The sequence below is a fragment of the Ahaetulla prasina genome, chromosome 2 (genome assembly GCF_028640845.1).
Source record: "Ahaetulla prasina isolate Xishuangbanna chromosome 2, ASM2864084v1, whole genome shotgun sequence".
Lineage (NCBI taxonomy): Eukaryota > Metazoa > Chordata > Lepidosauria > Squamata > Colubridae > Ahaetulla > Ahaetulla prasina.
This window is the reverse complement of record NC_080540.1, coordinates 168,728,545-168,746,677: the sequence shown is the minus strand read 5'-3', so window position 1 is coordinate 168,746,677 and position 18,133 is coordinate 168,728,545. Positions and strand designations below refer to the sequence as shown.

General features: G+C 40.1%; 1 protein-coding gene across 1 annotated transcript in view; it reads right to left on the bottom strand.

Moving 5' to 3' along the window:
• The window catches only part of NCKAP1L (NCK associated protein 1 like), a 124,753-nt gene that overhangs the window by 103,250 nt on the left and 3,370 nt on the right, over positions 1-18,133 (bottom strand). Inside the window, exons 2-4 of the mRNA XM_058167379.1 lie at positions 17,396-17,506; positions 15,614-15,706; positions 12,109-12,165 (exon numbers count right to left, since the gene is read on the bottom strand). Coding sequence (XP_058023362.1) covers positions 12,109-12,165; positions 15,614-15,706; positions 17,396-17,506 — 261 coding nt within the window. The remainder of the gene's footprint in view (positions 1-12,108; positions 12,166-15,613; positions 15,707-17,395; positions 17,507-18,133) is intronic.

Below are 18,133 nucleotides of genomic sequence, written 5' to 3'. Positions count from 1 at the left end.
AAAACATTTTGTAAAATCCACCAAATTTTTATCCAAAAGGCCTTTATATCCTTACAAGTCCACCAAATATGAAAATATGTAGCATCATCACAATTACACCTCCAACATTTTGCTTGAATTTTGTCAATTTGATAAGCAACCTCTTGTGGATCAAGTTCAATAAATTCAGCCAGAGCTTCTGATAAAATTTTTTTTAAATCTTCCCCTTTCTCCTCATTCAAGCCCCTAATTCTCAGAGCTCCTTCCATCATTCTATACTGCATCACCACCACTTGATCTTCATTTTTGTCCAGTTTAATTTGCATTCCCCCCATTCTATTTTCTATTTGCTGATTTGACTGAGCAATTTCTTGCACCTCCTCCTCCACCACCTCCAGTCTTTTGCCAAACCTTGAAAAGCCATCAAAATATCTTCTCTTATTTTTTATTATTCTCTTTATTTCTCTCTTATTTTCTCATTATTATCCATAATCTCCTTAAACCTTTCTTCAGACTTTCCCTTGTTCTTTAATCAAATCTTCTAAAGCTGGTTCAGAACCCCTTCTACCCCCAGTCTTAGGTGGTTTAGTAGCCATTTCAGTTTTTTAAAATTCACAAAATATAAGTCTAGAAACTTCTCTTTTCCCCTTTAAGTATAGGAGAGCTCACTTCACTTCATTAAAATCCACACATAACATTTCTTAGCTTCTTAGTTACACAGGCTGTTTAAAATTCCATTCTTCACTTTCACTCCCTTTCAGGCGCCATCTTAAAGAGTCAGTTGAAACAAAGAAAAAAAAGTTTCTCTTTTTAAAAGGGTAGAAGTCAGGAAATCAAAAATACTTGCAATCCAGTAATTGTTCGCTCGCACTCATTCCGTCTGCATTTAGGAATCCATAAAGATAAGACAATTAGCAGAGATGGACACTTTCTTCTTTTCCTGCTTTTGCAGGCACGCACTGAAGTCGGAGCTTTGCAGGAATATTTATGGGACCTTCGACCCACAGGGCTCTGCTTAATTAAAAACAAAGCTCCTGGGGAGGTCTACCACACCCCCACAGCTCTTATCTTTCTCTTTCATCCAGAGAAAGAGATTAAAGCCGGCGTTTTCCTGGCTTTTACGAAGTTCAGTACAGAGCTCCTTAATTAGGAGCTCAGCGAAGAAGGTGGCGCCAATGGAAGCCCTGGGTTGCTTGTCTCCTTGATTAGTTTCCATCGTTTCTTGCCATGCCTTCTGGTACTTTGGAAAATAAGTTGACCTCCTCTTCTTTGTGGCAGCCCCTCAAATACTGGAGTACTGCTATCATGTCACCCCTAGTCCTTCTTTTCTCTAGATTGGCCATACCCAATTCCTGCAACTGTTCTTTGTATGTTTTTTGTTTTCAGTCCCTTAACCGTCTTAGTGCTCTTCTTTGCACTTTTTCCAAAGTCTCAACATCAGCAAAAGACAGACTCCTCCTCCTCTTCATCTTCCTCTTCTCCCTCCTCCTCCTCCTATTCCAAATTGCTTAGGTAATCTGAACTCACACTTCATTAAGCTATAATTCATATTAGCTGTGATTTGCTAACAAGCTACAGAAATCTGTTTTACTTACAATTTTAAGCTAGGAACCAGCATTTACAAAGGCAATGTGTCAGAGTATATTCACGAACTGGAATAGGACATAGCAACTGAGTCAGCCAATGAGGGCTGTTTGGAAACTGAAACATAGTATTTGTTTGCATGGGATCATAAGAGACAGCTTGAAGTCTAGGCGCGGCTTTGACTTGCTGAAGTTGGTTGAAGAGTTGGTTTGGCCTCTGTAATGAGAGCCTCTGTACAATATATTATCCTCTGTATCTGTCTACTCTGTAATGACTTGCTTCTATGAATATTGATTCTGTGTTCCTAATACTGTATGCTGAATTCTCCTGTGTGATATTGTATATAAAGAAGTTTCTTATGTAATTTGAATCCTTCTGAAGTTCATTTAATTGTGTCTGATTGTGTGTGCTGCAACAAACGCCGACACAATGGCTGTATCAAGTCAAAGCAAAGCAAACCACATTATGACATAATACAGCATGTAAATCGTACTAGTTTCTCAGTTGAAGCACTCCCCCAAATCATCTGGAGTGAATGAATTCTCTTTGCCAGTTGAGCAAAAACAATATTTTGTCATCCTGTAAAAATTGGCAAATCTTCAATCTAAGCTCAAAAATCTTACAAAGCACCCATGTACCAGTATATATACATGTAGCATTGTGGTGCAGAGTAAATACTATGTGTTGTGCGGTTAAGGTGTTAGACAGGCACCGGGAAAACTCAGGTTTTAATCCACTGGATGACTTTGCAGTCTATTCTATCACATAGAAGAGGGTGCTGTGGAGAAAAATAGGGAAGAACACCCAGCACATCACCTTAAGTTCTTTTACAAAATTTCCATCAATTTAATAATATAGACAAATATAATTTTAAGAAACAGATTAGTATTACTGGTGTCAGGGTTCCAGGTAATAGATCCATACCAAGCAAAACTCCGAGGCAGATGAAGTCCTCAAAGAATAGCTTTGTTGGTTATATCATATTGCCATGAATCTGGTGAAAACTGACTCTGAAGGTTCCCAAGGTTTTCACCTAATTAAAGGTAAAAGTTTTTCCCTCAACCTCAAACAATCAGTCACGTGGTCCAAACAATGCGCCATCTGGTGGTCTGGTGACATCACTCCTCCTTCCTCCGGCCAGGTGTGAGAACGCCTTTGGTTCCCAAGAGAAAGTAGTTTATTTTGACTACACAAGCTCAGCTATCTCTAATCCCCCCATCCCTATCCTTCAGCTCCAGTGTGGCAGCACTGAAGCTCCAAGATGGCTTCAGCCAGGCCAGCTTCAGGGTTGACAATGGGGAGGTCTCTACATCAGTGGTGAAATGTAAAATTTGTTACTACCGGTTCTGTGAGCGTGGCTTGGTGGAGGGAGGTAATGTGACTGGGTGGGCGTAGCCAACTTTTTTTTTTTTACTTTTAAAAGCATTTTTTCTACAACCTCTATGGTTGAAGAGATTGTAAAAAATGCTTTTAAACGGTTCTGACGATCCCAGCTGAGTTGCCTGATTGTCAGAACCTTTTAAAAGCATTTTTTACAACCTCTTCGGCCGAAGAGGTTGTAGAAAAAATACTTTTAAAGGGTTCTGATGATCCCAGCTGAGCCGCACGATCATGAGAGGCTTTTTTTTTAACTTTTAAAAGCATTTTTTCAGCCAAAGAAAAAATGCTTTTAAAAGTAAAAAAAAAAAAACCTCTCTGATGATCGCATGGCTAAGCTGGGCATGGGGGGGCAGGGATTTTTGCTACCGGTTCTCCGAACCCCCCACCGCCATTGCTACTGGATCGGGCGATCTGGTCCGAACCGGGAGCATTTCACCCCTGCTCTGCACATAGTTCCAATGATGGGAATCGTCAACAATATAAGCCTTCTTAGTGATACCCAATAACAGGTACAGGTCGTCATCAACTTACAACATTTAGTCATTTAGTGACTGTTCAAAGCTACAAAGCCAATGGGGGAAAAAAGTGACTTATGACTATTTTTCACACGTATGACCATTGCAGCCTCCCCATGGTCATGTGATCAAAATTTGGACGCTTGGCAACTGACTCATATTTATGACGGTCGCAGTATCCTGGGGGTTGTATCCTGGGGGGGTCATGTGATCACCTGACTTATTGACAAGCAAAGTGAACGGAGAAGCCAGATTCACTTAGCAACTGTGTAACTAACTTAACAACGGCAGTGATTCACTTAACAAGAGTGGCAAGCAAGGTCGTAAAATGAGGCAAAGCTCACTTAACAAATGTCTCACCTGGCAACAGAAATTTTGGGCTCAGCTATAGTCCTAAGTCAAGGATTATCTGTATTCAGCTAGGCCCCAAATCTGACTTCATTTAGAAACCAATTGAAGCCATGCTTATTTCCCTGGGTGTTTATGTTAATAATAACTATAGTACTACAGGACGAAACTGCCTATAAGACTGCCTGCCACGGATGGTTCTTTTTTGTTCTTTCTTAATCATTTTTAATTTTTATATTTATGGGGTTTTTTTTAAAGCATTATCGCTTTACTGTAATGTTTTTAAGACTTTTTTTCCTCCCTCGTGTCTTAAATCTCCTTCAGTGGTCCACGGAAAGGTAGACCAATATAGAAATAAAATACATCTTTATACTGTATTTAAGCATGTGTTCCTTTTCTGTTTTGGAAGGAAAGGGCTGACTATTCAGAGTTTGGGGCCTGTAGCAGAACACCAGATATCCAGCTATTTCACAGTTTTAGATACCTATCAAGTCCCACCTTGCTTCCCCTGTTTTTAAAAGCACTTTATAATCTTTCAAATAATCATAAATGTCCCTATCCAATATTTTGTCTTTTGCATATAGTGCAGTATAAAATTCTGAGAATGCCTTTTAATTTTATCCTGTTGGTATATCTCTTTACCTTTATATTCTATTTTTTGTATGACACGTGCTTTCTGTTTCTTCCTTAAATTATATGCCAACCATCTCCCAGGTTTATTTGCATTACAAAAGGTATTATGTTTAGCATATTGTATATTCGTTGCCACCTGGTCTGCCATTAACATATTAAATTGACTCTGTAATATTTTTATAGCCTCTTTAAGTTTATGATCTTGTGGGTTTTGAATTAATAACTGTTGCTTCCTTTGAATTTCTTCTTCCAAATATCTACGCTGCCTTTGTTTATTATTCCTTTGCCTGTTGTCCAAATAAATCAATATCCTCTAATAAACGCTTTGCTCGCTTCCCACACAGTTCCTATAGGTGTCCCTTTGTACATATTAAAATCAAAAAATTCTTTTAACTGTTTCTTACAATAAGTTACATTATCCTCATATCTAAACAGATTTTCATTCAACCTCCATGTTCTACCACCTTTTTTCCCTTGTAATAATTCCATCCATACTGGGCTATGGTCAGTTAAACACCTCGAAATATCTTCGTTTTCTTCACCCTAGAAAGCAAGTCATTAGAAATTAAAATAAAATCAATGCGTGAAAAGATTGATGCCTATCAGAAAAAAGTAAAATCTCTCTCATCTGGATTCCGTAACCTCCATATATCTCTAAACTCAAAGTCTTCCATCATTTCAAAAAGATTTTGGTAATTTTGCATGTATAGGTATCTTCTTGGAGGAGGTTCTCTTATCCTTCTTGTATCAATTACTCCATTCCAGTCTCCTAATAAAATAAACGAACTATAATGCCAGAGGGTCAACCTCTCATGTAACATTTTGTAAAACTTTTCTTGTTGCTGATTAGGTGCATAAATACCTATCAACAAAGTCTTTTTAGCATCTATCACCAGTCCAATAGCAATAAATCTTCCTTGAATATCTGCCTCAATTAGCTTAGCTGGTATATCCTTCCTGATATATACAACAATTCCATGCTTCTTTTCCAAAGCTGATGCAACAAAATGGTTACCCAATTTTGAATTAATTAAATATTTTTGGTCTGATAATTTTATATGTGTCTCTTGCAAACAAATCACATCATTTTTAATTGTTTCAAGTAGTGAAATATTTTCCTTCTTTTCTGAGCTGAATTCAAGCCATTAACATTCCATGACAAGATTCTATTTGCCATTACTGGCCTCCTGAAGCTTTGAAGCAGACAACGGAAGCTCCTCCTCCGGTATCTTCCGTCTAGCTCCTCCCACAGCTTCCATAATGGGATCCTGACTTTTACTTTGAGACTGTTGCTCTTCTTTACGCTTAAGGGCTCCTCTTGTCACCCTTTGCTCTTGTGGTTCCTCTAATACTGGCAGCAATAAAGGCTCTTGGGTCACCACGCCTTCTTGAGTCTCTTGAAGTTTTCTATCACTTCTATTTCGACTTTCAAAACTGTAGAAAGAAAATCCTTTGCCTTTAAAACCGTGTCAATTCTATATCTCCTTCCTTGATAGAATAGTGTCAGTCCAACTGGCACCTCCCATCTGAATTGAATCTGATGTTTTTAAGTTCTTGTGTAAAAAGCAAATTCCTTCCTGTCTCTTAACATCTTTGAAGGAATCTCTTTCAACACCTTCAACTCCTGTTCTCCAATTTTTAAAGTTGTCTGATATGAAACTTGCAGAATTTGATTTCTCATAGTCCTTTTCACAAAATAAACCACAATGTCCGAGGAAGCTTTCTCTGTCTTGCAATCCAAGAATTAACTCTATATATTTTATCAATTTGGTAAGCTACCTCTTGGGGTCCGCTTCAATAAATTCAGCCAATGCTTCTGATATAATTTTTCTTAAGTCTTCTCACGCTCTTCTCGCATACCACGAATTCTAAGAGCTCCTTCCATAAGTTTATATTGTAATATCACAACCTGATCTTCATTTTTATCCACTTTTTCTGAACACGTTTCATTTCGTCTTCTAAATACTTATTTGACTGAGAGATCTGTTGCATTTCCACTTCCAATCCTTCAATTTTTTACTCAGTCCTTGAACTGCCATAAGAATATCTTCTCTTATTTTTGCATTAAAATTCTCCATCATCTCTTTTGCCTATCTTCAGAAAGTTTTAATTGTTCTTTCAATATTTCCTCAAGACTTGGTTCAGATCCCTTCTTCCAGAAGGCTTTAAAGGTTTAGCTGCCATTCTGTCTTCAAAAGAATCAGGAATTCAAACTTAATAACTCTCCTTCCTCCTTTCAGTATAAAAACTCTGTTTGTAACAATCCACAAATAACGCTGCTTCATCGTACTAAAAATTTTACTTTCACTTTTAGACTGTTGCTCTTCTTTACGCTTAAGGGCTCCTCTTGTCACCCTTTGCTCTTGTGGTTCCTCTAATACTGGCAGCAATAAAGGCTCTTGGGTCACCACGCCTTCTTGAGTCTCTTGAAGTTTTCTATCACTTCTATTTCGACTTTCAAAACTGTAGAAAGAAAATCCTTTGCCTTTAAAACCGTGTCAATTCTATATCTCCTTCCTTGATAGAATAGTGTCAGTCCAACTGGCACCTCCCATCTGAATTGAATCTGATGTTTTTTAAGTTCTTGTGTAAAAAAAGCAAATTTCTTCCTGTCTCTTAACATCTTTGAAGGAATCTCTTTCAACACCTTCAACTCCTGTTCTCCAATTTTTAAAGTTGTCTGATATGAAACTTGCAGAATTTGATTTCTCATAGTCCTTTTCACAAAATAAACCACAATGTCCGAGGAAGCTTTCTCTGTCTTGCAATCCAAGAATTAACTCTATATATTTTATCAATTTGGTAAGCTACCTCTTGGGGTCCGCTTCAATAAATTCAGCCAATGCTTCTGATATAATTTTTCTTAAGTCTTCTCCACGCTCTTCTCGCATACCACGAATTCTAAGAGCTCCTTCCATAAGTTTATATTGTAATATCACAACCTGATCTTCATTTTGATCCACTTTTTTCTGAACACCTTTCATTTCATCTACTAAATACTTATTTGACTGAGAGATCTGTTGCATTTCCACTTCCAATCCTTCAATTTTTTACTCAGTCCTTGAACTGCCATAAGAATATCTTCTCTTATTTTTGCATTAAAATTCTCCATCATCTCTTTTGCCTATCTTCAGAAAGTTTTAATTGTTCTTTCAATATTTCCTCAAGACTTGGTTCAGATCCCGTTCTTCCAGAAGGCTTTAAAGGTTTAGCTGCCATTCTGTCTTCAAAAGAATCAGGAATTCAAAGTTAATAACTCTCCTTCCCTCCTTTCAGTATAAAAAAACTCCGTTTGTAACAATCCACAAGTAACGCTGCTTCATCGTACTAAAAAATTTTACTTTCACTTTTAGACGCCATTTTAAAAGTCAATTAATCAAAGACAAAGAAAGGTTTCAAATTTCAAAAAGGGGGTCGGTACTTGCCATGCTGATTCTGCATCAAAGATTGAGCGGCTTGTGAAATTCCCGTCTGCTTGGAATATCAATCAATTTAATAAGTTCTCTAGAGCAGAAGCGACATTCCTCTCCTTTTCCCTGATAAAAACAGGGGCGTGCTGAAGTTGGAAGGAGTGGAATTCGGTGGGGTCATAAATCCAGGAAAATTCGCTCTTGAGAGCAAACCCCCTGTCAGACCTGCCACTCTTCCACAATTCTGATAATCTCTTTCACCCAGAGATTATGCTAAGCTCAGTGAACAGTGATTTATTTTCTGTTTCACTGACTTTTACAATCTTCTAACACGGAGTGCTCTGTTTGAGCACCCAGCAGGAGGGTGACGTCACTGGAGCCCTTCTCTCCCTCGTGTCTTAAATCTCCTTCAGTGGTCCACGGAAAGGTAGACCAATATAGAAATAAAATACATCTTTATACTGTATTTAAGCATGTGTTCCTTTTCTGTTTTGGAAGGAAAGGGCTGACTATTCAGAGTTTGGGGCCTGTAGCAGAACACCAGATATCCAGCTATTTCACAGTTTTAGATACCTATCAAGTCCCACCTTGCTTCCCCTGTTTTTAAAAGCACTTTATATTTCTTTTCCATGACCCGAAAGCAGAGTCCCAGTTTCCAAATGTCTATATTGCTTTTTTTTCTGTTGAGCACAGCACACTTCCCAGGAGAAAAGCAGAAGTTGCCAAGTTCTTCTGAGAGAGACTGCCGTGCTATTTATTGATTTGATTTTTTTAAAAATCCTCCATTATTTTTTTAAAATAACTCCAGGTGATGAACATACATAATACTCTTTCCTCCTCCCATTTCCCCCCAAATAACAACCCTGTGAGGTGGAGTGGGCTGAGAGAGTGTGACTGGCCCAAGGTCATCCGACTGGCTTTCATGTCTAAGGTGACACTAGAATTAGGTCAGCATCTTAACCATTACACCAAGCTGTTTCCTTCCTTCCTTCCCTCCTTCCTTCCTTCCTTCCTTCCTTCCTTCCTTCCTTCCTCTCTCCCTCTCTTTCCCTCCCTTCCCTCTCCTTCCTTCCCTCACTCCCTCTCCTCTCTTCCTCCCTCCCTCCCACCTTCTATTCTTTCCTCCTTCTTCCTTCCTTCCCTCCCTTTCTTCCTTTCTCTTTCCCTCCCTTCCCTCTCCTTCCTCCCTTCCCTCACTCCCTCTCCTCTTCCTCCCTCCTTCCTCTCCTCCTCCTCCTGCTCCTCCCTCCCTCCTCCTTCCTTCCTCCTTCCTTCCTTCTTCCTTCCTTCCTCCTCCTCTCTTCCTCCTTCCTTCCTCTCCTTCCTTCTTCCTCCCTCACTCCCTCCCTCCTCCTCCTTCCTCCTCCTTCCTTCCTTCCTCCTTCCTTCCTTCTTCCTTCCCTCCTCCCTCTCCTCTTCCTCCCTCCCTCCCTCCTTCTCCTCCTGCTCCCTCCTTCCTTCCTTCCTTCCTTCCCTCCCTCCCCTCTCTTCCTCCCTCCCTCCCACCTTCCCTTCCTTCCTCCTCCTTCCTTCCTTCCCTCCCTTCCTTCCTTCCTTCCCTCCCTCCCTCCCCTCTCTTCCTCCCTCCCTCCCACCTTCCCTTCCTTCCTCCTCCTTCCTTCCTTCCCTCCTTTTCTTCCTTTTGTTCTTTCTTAAAGAAACCTGGGTAGAAGAGATAAAGAGATGGGCAGGGAGACCAAGATCATGAAAAAAGATAATATGTTGGGGATAATTTGGGATGAGGAGGAAGTGCAAAAGAGCAGTTTGTAGATGTCTGTTTGTGGGGGGACTGGTGTCCCTGTGCATGCTTACTTTTGGAGGAGTGGAGCTCATTCTATTTAGGAGGTAAGAATTTTTTTTTCTATATCTGTCTCTATACAGATAATCCTTGACACAACCATTCACTTAGTGACTGTTTGAAGCAACAATGGCACTAAAAATGACTTATGATGTTTCTCATAATATGACTGTTGCAGGATCCCGATGGTCATGTGATCAAAATTAAGACACTTGGCCACTGGCTCATCTTTATGACGGGTTGCAGTGCCCTGGGGTCATACGATCCCCTTCTGTGACCTTCTGAGAAGAAGCAAAGTCAACGGGGAAGCCAGATTCACTTAACAGCCATTTTTGCTAACTTAACAATTGCAGCGATGCACTTAACAACTGTGGAAGAAAGGTCATAAAATAGGGCAAAACTCACTTACAAACTCTCTTGCTTAGTGACAGAAATATTGGGCTCATTTGTGGTCAAGGACCACCTGTACTTGCTTGCCGGTGTTTGATGGTTCTTTGTTTGTGCTACGTGGGGACAACAATGTGATTTACAACCTCAGTCTTCTCTGAAGACAATACAGGAATCTTTCATGAAGATGTTGGGTTTTTTTGTGATTAACGGACCTTACGAGCTGCCCTCTTGTGATGATGCCAATGAATACCCTTCAGATTTCCAAATATGCCCCCCAGTCCTAAAAGCACTCATGATCTGACTAACAGATCTGGCCTGGCCAGATAATTTCTCTGTCAATCAAAGGTCAACAGCTGTTTTTTGCCCAACACTGTGAAGAAACCGTAACGTAATGCTCATAGTTTATAGCAAGGATGGAGAATCTCAAGCAGTTCAGGTGCTGGTAAACAGGGTAGAAGCCTGTAGAAACAGGCTTCTACCTGTTTTTCCCCCAAAATAAGACATCCCCTGATAATAAGCCCAATTGGGCTTTTGAGCGCATGGCAATAAGGCCAAGCGCTTATTTCAGGGATCAAAAAATATATATAAGACAGGATCTTATTTTCAGGGAAACACGGTATGCTAGCTGGGAATTGTAGCCAGCAATGTCTAAAGGGCTGCAAATTGTTCACCTCTAGTTTAGAAATTTAGAAAAGTAGACACTCGGTTGTTGACATTGTACTAAAATGTGTCTTTGCCATCCTCACCTCAAAAGTAACGTCTGTACTATATGAAAATGGCACTCACAATGTCCAAGTAGCACTGGCTTGCATCTATGGTATTCAGCAGTTCATAAACATGGTCCTACAAGGGGAAAACAAACACTAATGAGCGTATTCAATTAATAACTACTTTATCGCCTTACATTATTTAGCATTATCCCCATTATTTCACTGCACAATCAACTCTGGACAGGATTCATATGAAATACATTAGTATATCGCTGATCCAAAACCAGGTACACCAGGAATAACAGCTGAGAATAAAACAGGTTTCTATCATAAGCTTCATTATGGGGCCGGGATAGCTCAGGCAATAGAGAAGCCTGTTATTAGAACACAAAGCCTGCAATTACTGCAGGTTCGAGCCCGGCCCAAGGTTGACTCAGCCTTCCATCCTTTATAAGGTAGGTAAAATGAGGACCCAGATTGTTGGGGGGGGAATAAGTTGACTTTGTAAAAAATATATATAAGACAGGATCTTATTTTCAGGAAACACGGTATGCTAGCTGGGAATTGTAGCCAGCAATGTCTAAAGGGCTGCAAATTGTTCACCTCTAGTTCAGAAATTTAGAAAAGTAGACACTCGGTTGTTGACATTGTACTAAAATGTGTCTTTGCCATCCTCACCTCAAAAGTAACGTCTGTACTATATGAAAATGGCACTCACAATGTCCAAGTAGCACTGGCTTGCATCTATGGTATTCAGCAGTTCATAAACATGGTCCTACAAGGGGAAAACAAACACTAATGAGCGTATTCAATTAATAACTACTTTATCGCCTTACATTATTTAGCATTATCCCCATTATTTCACTGCACAATCAACTCTGGACAGGATTCATATGAAATACATTAGTATATCGCTGATCCAAAACCAGGTACACCAGGAATAACAGCTGAGAATAAAACAGGTTTCTATCATAAGCTTCATTATGGGGCCGGGATAGCTCAGGCAATAGAGAAGCCTGTTATTAGAACACAAAGCCTGCAATTACTGCAGGTTCGAGCCCGGCCCAAGGTTGACTCAGCCTTCCACCCTTTATAAGGTAGGTAAAATGAGGACCCAGATTGTTGGGGGGGCAATAAGTTGACTTTGTAAAAAATATATATAAGACAGGATCTTATTTTCAGGGAAACACGGTATGCTAGCTGGGAATTGTAGCCAGCAATGTCTAAAGGGCTGCAAATTGTTCACCTCTAGTTTAGAAATTTAGAAAAGTAGACACTCGGTTGTTGACATTGTACTAAAATGTGTCTTTGCCATCCTCACCTCAAAAGTAACGTCTGTACTATATGAAAATGGCACTCACAATGTCCAAGTAGCACTGGCTTGCATCTATGGTATTCAGCAGTTCATAAACATGGTCCTACAAGGGGAAAATAAACATTAATGAGCGTATTCAATTAATAACTACTTTATTGCCTTACATTATTTAGCATTATCCCCATTATTTCGCTGCACAATCAACTCTGGACAGGATTCACATGAAATACATTAGTATATCGCTGATCCAAAACCAGGTACACCAGGAATAACAGCTGAGAATAAAACAGGTTTCTATCATAAGCTTCATTATGGGGCCGGGATAGCTCAGGCAATAGAGAAGCCTGTTATTAGAACACAAAGCCTGCAATTACTGCAGGTTCGAGCCCGGCCCAAGGTTGACTCAGCCTTCCATCCTTTATAAGGTAGGTAAAATGAGGACCCAGATTGTTGGGGGGGCAATAAGTTGACTTTGTAAAAAAAAATATACAAATAGAATGAGACTATTGCCTTATACACTGTAAGCCGCCCTGAGTCTTCGGAGAAGGGCGGGGTATAAATGTAAACAAAACAAAAAAAAAATATTGGACTTGTCACTTGCACAGGCTACTCAGTCACAGAATATGCATCTTGTTAGGACGATTGCATCTACATCCATAAATAGGACATGGCTCTTGCTCACATCCATAGGGCGAGACTTGGGAGACCTGCCAGTCCTTTTAAAATGAGGCAGAAACTGTTGGATAGAGATTGGAAAACAAATGGGGCCCTGTATATCACCTCCCCTGGAAGTCTGCTGCTGAAATTGAGACTGAGAAGGAGACATGACGGATTGAAGCAAAGGGAAAATCTGTTCAAAGAGCCTTCTATTTTGCAGGAGTAGATTAAAAAAACATTTAGCTAGAATTCTGCAGCAGATAATTGGTCTGGTTTTCTGTGTGGTACTAATTGTCTTTATTTCCTGAAAAATTACAGGGTTGGATATTGAAATCTCACCTTGCAAGAGGTTGTGTGCCTGAAGTTACAATATTTTTAGTATTTTAACACTTTTGTAATCGCAGCTTGGGTTTCCTTCTTAGGCTCTGACTGGAAACAAGTCATTTTATAATAGACCGTTATGATCTTATAGTTTGCGTGGGGTTTTTTTTTTTTTAACTTTGAAAATTCCCTTTTAAGTTGCTGTTCCTAATTGGAATAGCTCTGCTCATCTTTATCAACATTAAATATTGAAATTAAGGGTCCAAATTAAGAGGGAATTTTAGATTTTTATCACTTATTTTTAAAAATAAAGCTGATTTTATCTCCCAAGAACGAAGAGAAAGAATAACAGGCACTTCTAATCACATACCTCAAAACTATACAGCTAAAAGATGGAGCTGTAGACATTTGTTTCATTTTCTCTTATTTTTATCTTTTAAATGTCAGAAAAGCAGTGTGGGAGCTTTATCTCTCTTACACATCAAAACTAGGGGGAGGACAGCAGAAGAGATACCCTATGGGAGAAATGCATAGTAGTAACTACAAGCAGCTATGCCAAAACAAGGGCTTTTGAAAATGGAGATTCAAAACTTCCAGCTTTGAATGCTAGAGGCTCAGCCTTGTTACTATATCCTTCCTTGCTTATCCTTAAAAGCTACATGAATCATGTTTGATTTTACTCAAGACTGACAAATCTATAGTTGTAAACATTACTACTTTTTCATTTCCACTATCGTTTTCCATGCAATAGGACCGTGGTGGCGAACCTATGGCATGCGTGCCAGAGGTGGCATGCAGCGCCCTCTCTGTGGGCACACGAGCCGTTGCCACAGTTCAGCTACACCGCACATGCTTGTGCGCCTCCTGCCGGCGAGCTGGTCTTCGGGTCTCGAAGGCAGTGAACGTATTGCATTTTGTGGGTTCGGGCGCATGCGCACGCTTTGGGCACTCGGCCTGGAAAAGGTTAGCCATCACTGCTATAGGAACATTCAAGAATTTTTTGAAGACGGGAAGAAATTCTGTACTTTTACAGCTTTAAAGCATGGGGAAGTTTTATCCCTGTTTATTTACATGCCAATTGTACAATTGTACACATGCCTCATGACAAACCAAATGAGCATAATAATAAATTGGCCTACGAGCCATAGTTTCTCCTTAATCACATGCAGCATTTTGTGCTAATAATAAAGACAATGTCAGTCAGTTTTGAGCCCTTTGGCCAACATGCTAGAAGCCCAATTTTACCCCAAGCATTTTTTTTTTTTATTTACGTTTCTATCCCGCCCTTCTCCGAAGACTCAGGGCGGCTTACAGTGTGTAAGGCAATAGTCTCATCCTATTTGTATATTTACAAAGTCAACTTATTGCCCCCCCAACAATCTGGGTCCTCATTTTACCTACCTTATAAAGGATGGAAGGCTGAGTCAACCTTGGGCCTGGTGGGACTAGAACCTGCAGTAATTGCAGGCAGCTGTGTTTTAATAACAGGCTTATTACAGCCTGAGCCACACCGCGGCCAGAATTCAGAATTGTAAGAACTTTAACCTAGAAACCATTTTGTAAGCCAACAAACTATGAGATACAAACAATATATTATCATTTACTCGGATACCAAAATATTTATTTGGTTTATTTTGACCCACAATAAGCAGACTTTTATGGGAAAACTATACAATATGACTTCATTCAAGGCTGGATAGGGTGGGGGCAAGAGGCCAGAAATTTGTGATTAGCATTTTAACATTTTCCAACAAGTAAACAATGTGGTCATGAAACAGGCCTGTTTTGCAGGTCAGCGAAACTGATTTATTTTGGACTATGCATATTAAGCTCAAGGCTATAGAATTTTGCCATCTCCAGAATGAAAGCCGAGAACTTGATTCTCTCTTCTTGCTTCCATAATTAATCAATATGGAGACAGTTTCAGCTAACAGGGATGGACTGTTAGATAATAAGAGCCATGGTGGCACAGTGGTTGGAGTACAGTATTGGAGGCTAATTCTGCCAACCGCCAGGAGTTCGATCCTCACCAGCTCAAGGTGGACTCAGTCTTCCATCCTTATGAGGTCAGTAAAATGAGGATTCAGATTCATATTTAGCATTATGAAGCGGTATATAAGTCTAAGTGTTCGTGTCTTGCTATTTGCTACAACAGAATCCATATCATACGATTTGAAGGCAAGCCCCATAATATTACCAATACAGTCCAAGATTAATTTTGTGAGAAGTCAATGCAATGGATTCATTGGAGCTTATTTACAAAGAAAGGATAGTATTGCTGCACATTAAAACAAAATAGTGTCCACTATTACGTTCCAAGTACAATTTACCTACTGATCGGGACAATAGTTTCAGACTCATTAGGATTCTTAAAATATGATGGACGGCATTGGTATATGCCATCATGTCTTTAAGTGCAACACAAGAGTGAGAAACACAGAAACACCTGTGTTTTTGTTATTTCTCCATAAATTTGTTTATGTAACACAACACCCCCCTCCCCAATTAAAACAGAGCAAATGTGAAAGGCTCAACCTCACACAGTATGGATATAACTCTGGCTTAACACTCACCCGGAATTCCATTACATCCACAAAGGTCTGATAATAGGCAGTGAGAGCCCGAAAAATATCTGCTTTCTCTTTGTGTACCGGACCCAAGTGTTGCTGTAAGGAAGGAAAAAAAGCAGGCATAAGGTGGTGGGTAAGCTCTGCAGCAGCAGCCTTAATATATCCCCATTTTTTTGCCGCTTAGGCAAGGGTGAAATGCTCCCAGTTCGGACCGGATCGGCCAATCCGGTAGCGATGGCAGCGGGTGGTTTGGAGAACCAGTAGCAAAAAATCCCTGGGGCCCCCCTCCCATGCCCAGCTGAGCCACGCGATCATCAGAGGGTTTTTTGTTTTTTTTTACTTTTAAAAGCATTTTTTCTTCGGCCGAAAAAATGCTTTTAAAAGTTTTTTTTTAAAAATTGCACGGTTCAGCTGAGATCGTCAAGAGGCTTTTGAAACTTCTTCGGACAAAGAGGCTGTAGGAAAAATGCTTTTAAAAGGATCCTCTGACGATCCCAGCTGAGTTGCCTGATCTTCAGAGGCTTTTCTTTTCTTTTAAAGGCAAAAAAAAAAAGGCTTTTATAAGAAAAGAAAAGCCTCTGACGATCAGGCAACTCAGCTGGGATCGTCAGAGGAGCCTTTTAAAAGAACCTCTTTCGGCCGAAGAGGTTGTAGAAAAAATGCTTTTAAAATAAAATAAAAAAAAGTTGGCCACGCCCACCCAGTCACATTACCCCACCACCACCAAGCCACACCCACAGAACCGGTAGTAACAAATTTTACATTTCACCCTTGCGCTTAAGACGGTGGTCCCCAACCTTTCTGGCTTGTCTGACCGGTGAGGGGGGGAGATGGGATGGTTCTGTGCAAGTGACAAGTAAGTGTGAAAGCGTGCATGTGTGCAAACAGTGTTCGCCCGTCACCCATGCAACTGGAAGTGCACATGTGCATACACTCTGACCCACCACTTTCATGACCCAGTTCCAAATGGTCTGTGGCCTGGTCATGGACCGAGGTCCGAGCAAGATCAGTCATAATGGGTAGAGAACTCCTTGCTCTTCCTGAATCTTGTTTTTTTTTTCCTACCAGGGTATTTCAAAATTAATCTTTTTTTTTAAAAAATTGTTTTTTAAATAATAATTTTAAAAAATTATTTGAAGTTAAGTTTGAGTTTGATGAGAGCTAGGCAATACTGGATTATTGAGTATGATTTAGAAATACATTTTCACATGTATTACAAGAAGGCAGAACAGCTAATATTGCTTTTCCCTCTTCGCTGCCGTAAGACCAACTTTGAGAGTAAAAAAACTCGGTTGTTAAAACAGAGTTAGGAAGGTAGCTGTTTTCTGCATGCAGAAATTGCTCTGGCTGAAACTAGAATAGCAGTTCCAGGGACGCCCTCCGAAGTCTTTTTCAAAAGGCGACTGGCTTCTCCAGCTCTGACACTTCTTGGATGAGAAGTGAAACATCTTCAAGGGAAAAACAAAGTCCGGTTGCCTTTTGAAAAAGCACTTCTGGGACAACCATGACCTGGATCATTGAGAATCTCCATAGACTATGAGTCTCCAACCTTGGCAACTTTAAGACTTGTAGACTTCAATTCCCAGAATTCCTCAGCCAGCATAGCTAGTCTAGTCTTTAAGTCTACAAGTCTTAAAGTTGCCAAGGTTGGAGACCCCTGCCATAGAGAGTTGGAGAGTTGCCAAGGTTGGAGACCCCTGCCATAGAGAGACCCTGGAAGTGTCTTTCTTTTCCAAGAGGATAACTTGTTCAACTTTCTATTCTGCTCTTAACCCAGGGTCCTACCGTGCTGCTCCGTGTGTCCAAGTTGGGAAACTTTTTGTTGATGTATTTGATAGAGGACTCCATTGTCTTCTCCACGAGGAAAGGAAGCTTGGTCTGGGAATCCATGCATGTCTGCAAAGATAAGAAAGCCAAGTCAAAACTGCATTTGTTCATGTGCATAATTCTTAGGCTTTTCATAATCTCACACTCACTGCTCCATGCAGCTAATCTCTTTCTTTCTTTAGAAATGAAAATGAGAAATGGCAGAACAAACAAAAAACAAACCCCACATGGGAATGAACAATGTCATTTGCCAGGAAAAACAATAGATAAACAGATTTTCAAGGGACTGATCCATCTTTGCTGTCAGGACCTTCTTCTTTCTCTCCAGCTTTGTTCATTTGAATGGTTCTTTATTCGTTTTCAATGTTTAATTGAGCAAGGTGGAGGGAACAAAAAATAATAAAATAAAAAGCCAGCTCTGTATCTTTTGTTCCCTGAGCTCCTACTTTGAGGTTTTGATGGCTTGATGGAAATGGAACAAACTGCCTCAATGTCATTGGTCAATTATTATCAAGTGCAGGGAAATGAGTCCCTTTTTAAGATATTAACTTGATAGAAGATAATGAATCAATCCATTAAAATGACATCCTCCAAAATGGTATTCTAAATGCAGCCTTTCTCAGGCTGGGGCCCCTCCTGATGTGCTGTTCAAACCAACAGTAAAAGCATATGTGTCACAGGGGACACTATGACGCA